Genomic DNA, 5009 nt, shown 5'->3' with positions numbered 1-5009 from the left:
AGAATCGCTTCCAACCTTTCGACTTCCCGCTATAGAGACCTCAAACTACCGACGGATTTGGTCACGGAAGTACTTCCCTGAGCTTTTGATGACTTTCCTTCCATTTCTCTTGGTGGATTGTGGTGGATTTCGGAGCTAGGGTTTGCTTTTATCGGAATCTGCAAAGAGAAATCGTGGTAAGAAATTTGGGGAGTAGTTGGGAGAGTGGAGTACGGGAGGTTCAAATAATACTATTCTATTTGCGAGCTTTCGATTTCCCTCCAAAAATCTCCATTTTCCCCCCCTTTTTCCCGACACGTGCCGGTCACCTTCCCTTTTACACTTAGTGAAAATTTTTAAAAAAACTTTATCTAAAAACTTGGGAATCAAAACCAACTGGATCAAGTAAGAATTGAAGTCGTGCAAAGAGCCACGTTGTGTAGTTTGATCCGCTCAGTCTGAATTCCCGAAAATATTTTTCTGGTTTTAGAAAAATTTTACTTTGTTTGGATTTTCGATTTAAAAGAAAAACATTATTCACAAATATTTACAAGTCTGTAAACATCCTAGAGATTCCATGCCTGATTCAACACGCTTCATTCAACTGATCAAGTGGATCACCTAGAATATTTACTAACTGATCAATTTAGGCAATGACACCAAGTGTGCGCAGTGGAATTTCCTCCACTATGCGCACCTTTGAGTTTTCCCTAAAAGGTTTCACACGGTGACCATTGACCATAAAAGGAGCAGAGTTTGGGTCACTTCCCTGAAGCTTCACTGCTCTATTCGCTCTTAGGGCGATAATGGTGTAAGGTCCCGTCCACTTCGATTTCAGCTTCCCAGGTATCAATTTGAGTCTCGACTGGTACAACAGAACTTTATGCCCGACTTGCAGCTCCTTCACCCAAAGATTCTTGCCATGCCACATCTTAGTTTTTTCCTTATACCACATGGCTCTGCATCGTATGATTCCAGTCTGAGTTCTTCCAACTCTTGCAGTTGGAGTTTCCTTTCTTCGGCACAAACTTGAGGTTGCATGTTCACTTCTTTGACTACCCAGTAAGTCTTATGTACTACCCAGTAAGTCTTATGTTCAATACCCACAGGAAGATGGCACATTTTTCCAAAAACCAATCTGTATGGTGACATGTCGATAGGAGTTTTATAAGCAGTACGATAAGCTCACAAGGCATCGTCCAAACTTTTGTTCCAGTCCTTCCTCGAAGGGCTCACCGTTTTCTCTAAAATACTCTTGACTTCTCTGTTCGAAATCTCGGCTTGACCATTGCTTTGCAGATGATATGGAACAACCGATGGTTAACCCCGTACTTCTTCATGAAAGCTTCTATTGTGCGATTGCAAAAATGAGTACCCTGGTCTGAGATTATGGCTTTGGGAATTCCATACCTGCTGAAAATGGTTGATTTCAAAAACTTTGCGACTTCTTTCGCCTCGCAGGTTACAGTTGCCTTTGTCTCCACCCACTTGGACACATAATCCACTGCGACCATGATGTAAGAGTTCCCATATGATGAAGGAAAAGGGCCCATAAAATCCATCCCCAGACATCAAAGATTTCACAAACCACAATGGGTATCTGCGGCATTTCGTCTTTCGCAGAGTTTCTCCCTGTCAATTGACAGCGACTACACTTCCTACAGAATTCATAGGCATCCTTATGCACATTCGGCCAATAGAAACCGCTGTCTAGAACCTTCCTGGCTATTTTCTTTAGGCCGAAATGACCTCCACAGGCGAGAAAGTGGAAATGAACCAATATGTCTTCCTGATCCCACTCAGGTATGCACCGCCTAATGACTTGATCAACTCTCATCTTCCATAAATAAGGGTTATCCCAAAAATAGTACTTGGCTTCGCTCTTGATTTTTAGCTTCTAAGCTCTAGTCACTTCTGGTGTAGAGGGGAGTTCTCCAGTTACCAGGTAATTTGCCAAGTCGGCAACCCATGGTTCAGCTTGTCTCTTGCATAGCTCATTCAAAAATTCCTCTAGATCAGTTGAGTCGAGCACATCTTTCAGACTGATCAAGACAGTCGATCCCTTGGCATAGTACAGATGTTCTTCCGGAAAAACATCGGGAATATCCTCCTTATCTTCCCCCTGAATTATTCTACTCAAATTATCAGCAACCTTATTCTCGGTTTCTCCCTTATCTTTCGCCTCCCAATTGAATTCTTGTAGTAATAGTACCCAGCGGATCAACCTGGGCTTGGAATCTTTCTTCGCCAACAAGTATTTGATTGTGGCATCATCAGTATACACAATCACCTTGGAACCAAGCAAATACGGTCAAAATTTCTCGAAGGAATAAACAATGGCCAACATTTCCTTTTCCGTTGTGTCGTAGTTCTTTTGAGCTTGTTTCAAAGTTTTCGAAGCGTATAAAATGACGTAACTCTTCCCATCAATTCTCTGACCCAGAACTGTCCCCACAGCAAAATCACTGGCATCACACATCACCTCAAATGGGTGATTCCAATCATGGGCTCTAATAATTAGGGCTGAAACAAGTCGATCTTTCAGAAGTTGGAAAGCTTTCAAGCATGTTTCATCAAAAATGAACTCCACATCATTCTTGGGGAGATGGGTTAACGGCTGAGCTATCTTTGCAAAGTCTCTAATAAACCTCCTGCATGTCCCAGAAAAGCTCGAATTTCTTTCCGATTCATGGGAAACGGCAGTTTGTTAATCACCTCCACTTTAGCATTGTCGACTTGTATACCCTTCTCTGATACAACATGGTCTAAGACAATTCCTTCGAGGACCATAAAGTGGCATTTCTCAAAATTCAATACCAGATTTTTCTCCTGACATCTCTGCAATACCAACTCCAGATTACCCAGGCAAGATTCGAAAGAGTTTCCATAGACGGTGAAGTCGTCCATGAAAATTTCGATGCATTGTTCTAACAAATCAGAGAAGATACTCATCATACACCTTTGAAAAGTTCCTGGTGCATTGCACAGGCCAAACGACATTCTTCTGTCAGCATATGTTCCAAAGGGGCAGGTGAAAGTTGTCTTCTCTTGATCTTCCGGATCCACATATATCTGGAAGTACCCATTGTACCCATCTAGGAAGCAAAAGTAATGCTTCCCTGCTAGTCTCTCAAGCATCTGGTCAATGAAAGACAATGGAAAATGATCCTTCCGAGTAGCTTCGTTCAACTTCCGATAATCAATGCACATTCTCCAACCTGTAACCAACCTCGTGGGCACCAACTCATTCTTGTCATTCTTCATTACTTGTATTCCAGACTTTTTGGGCATCATGTGCACTGGACTGACCCACTTGCTATCTAGTATAGAGTAGATGATTCCCAAAGCTAGCAGCTTAAGAACCTCCTTCAGAACTTCCTCTCTCATATTAGGATTCAACTTCCTCTGTTGCTCACGGTGGGCCTTGGCACCCTCTTCCAGACGAATGTGGTACATACAGAGATCGGGACTGATGCCCACCAGGTCTGACAAAGTCTACCCTATAGCCTTCTGATTTCTCCTCAACACTTCCAGCACTTCCTCTTCTTGTTCTTAGTCAACCAGTTGTTGATGATTACTGGAAATATCTCTTCATCTCCCAGATAAGCGTATTTCAAATCTAGGGGTAGTGTCTTCAACTCCTTCTTAGGCGAGATCGCCTCTTGAGGTAGTGGGTTCTTTTCCATGTTTTTCGCTGCAAGTTCTCCAAAATCAGGTAATTTCTCCAGACTGCTCAGTTGGGATCGGTCACTTGATCCAGTAGAACTTGGCTTCTGACAAAACCCCATTATTGCATCATTTATTTCTTCATCGGTCAAGTCCTGTGTCATTAGTGTCTCACACCACTCGGCGACTTCATCTTCAATCGAGTCGCTCAGTTCAGCAGCTGCAAGTTGCTCCTACAAATGTTCAGTCTCAAGAAATTCTTCGACTAATGGGTAAATTACATCCAAAGAATGCAGATTTTCGAAATCCAATGGTTTCTTCATAGTTTCATCAATATTAAAGGTGAATTTCTCCCCGTTGTAGTCCAAGCATATTGTGTCATCGCTTATATCAGTTATGGTTTTTGTTGTACGCAAAAATGGCCTCCCCAATAATACTCTGCTTGACTCACCGGCTTCAGACTCATTCATTCGAATCACATGAAAATCTGCAGGTAGAGGAAATCATGCACCATTACTATCACATTTTCCAATACTCCTTCTGGACTGATACATGACCTATCTGCGAGCTGGATGACTACCTTTGTATCCACTAATCTGATTCCAGCCAGTTTCTTGTAAACTGAGAAAAGCAGCACATTAATAGAAGCTCCCAGATCACACATAGCATGCTCAATTTTAACATCTCCAATAATGATGGGTAGAGTGAACACCCCGGAATCAGTCCTCTTAGAACGAATTCTCTTCTTCTGGATTACAACAGACACACTCTCTCCGATCACAATCTTCCCATCAGCCTTAGATTTTCCAGCTATGAAATCTTTCATAAACCTGTTGAACGGGGGCAGTTTCTATGCTTGTAGAAAAGGCAGATTGATAACAAGCTTGCCAAAAATCTCATGAAAACGGTAGGATCCTCCTTCTGCCTCTTAACCTCCCCTCTATAGGGGTAGGGTTTAGTACGCTTGATCGCATTGCTAGAGCCTTCAATGGAGGTTTCACCCTCATGCCTCTTTCTTTCTTCAATCGGCCCATCCTCATCTTGATCAATCGGTAGTGGGTCAGCAAACTGAGGCAGTGGTTTTTTCTCCTCATTCATAGGATTCTCTTCATTGTTCTCTCTTCCACTTCCTCCCGGGATTAGCTCTTCGCTTCCTCTTTCTGACCTTCCCAAGGGCTCGGCATAATCTTTCCATGATCGCAGAGTAATTTTGCTAATGTTGAATCTGTCAGGCATCTTGACAGTAGCAGGGATCCGACCATCATGTCCACGTATCTCATTCAACGTTGTGGCCATCTGGGAGAGCTGTTTGGTAAGCATATCAATAGCTTCATTTTGCTCCTATTGGGCATCCTGTCTCCGAT

The 5009-nt window shown here is 42.7% G+C and overlaps 2 protein-coding genes across 2 annotated transcripts; both read right to left on the bottom strand.

Moving 5' to 3' along the window:
- Positions 1–625: 625 nt before the first annotated feature.
- On the bottom strand, positions 626–1541 carry LOC121766869. Its single transcript, XM_042163103.1, has 2 exons — positions 1390–1541; positions 626–938 (listed from the first exon to the last, which is right to left on the bottom strand). The coding sequence occupies exons 1-2, from the start codon at positions 1539–1541 to the stop codon at positions 626–628; spliced, it is 465 nt and encodes a 154-aa protein (XP_042019037.1).
- Positions 1542–3500: 1959 nt separating this feature from the next.
- Positions 3501–4471, bottom strand: LOC121766868. The gene is made up of 3 exons (XM_042163102.1): positions 4198–4471; positions 3927–4132; positions 3501–3878 (listed from the first exon to the last, which is right to left on the bottom strand). Exons 1-3 carry the CDS (start codon positions 4469–4471, stop codon positions 3501–3503), a joined length of 858 nt encoding a protein of 285 aa, XP_042019036.1.
- Between the last annotated feature and the right edge of the window lie 538 nt (positions 4472–5009).

Source organism: Salvia splendens, chromosome 15 (genome assembly GCF_004379255.2).
Source record: "Salvia splendens isolate huo1 chromosome 15, SspV2, whole genome shotgun sequence".
In the NCBI taxonomy this organism is placed as follows: domain Eukaryota; kingdom Viridiplantae; phylum Streptophyta; class Magnoliopsida; order Lamiales; family Lamiaceae; genus Salvia; species Salvia splendens.
The sequence above is the reverse complement of the archived record's forward strand: the minus strand, read 5'-3'. Positions and strand labels throughout refer to the sequence as shown.

What these genes read in the sequence shown, in the direction of transcription:
- LOC121766869 (XM_042163103.1), bottom strand. Translation starts at nt 1,541, where the DNA reads ATGGATTTTATGGGCCCTTTTCCTTCATCATATGGGAACTCTTACATC. An exon ending in AAATCAACCATTTTCAGCAG is followed by an intron (nt 939 to 1,389) that starts GTATGGAATTCC and finishes CATACGATGCAG; the next exon opens with AGCCATGTGGTATAAGGAAA.
- LOC121766868 (XM_042163102.1), bottom strand. Translation starts at nt 4,471, where the DNA reads ATGAAAGATTTCATAGCTGGAAAATCTAAGGCTGATGGGAAGATTGTG. An exon ending in CCAGCTCGCAGATAGGTCAT is followed by an intron (nt 4,133 to 4,197) that starts GTATCAGTCCAG and finishes CTCTACCTGCAG; the next exon opens with ATTTTCATGTGATTCGAATG. An exon ending in AAAATCTGCATTCTTTGGAT is followed by an intron (nt 3,879 to 3,926) that starts GTAATTTACCCA and finishes GAACATTTGTAG; the next exon opens with GAGCAACTTGCAGCTGCTGA.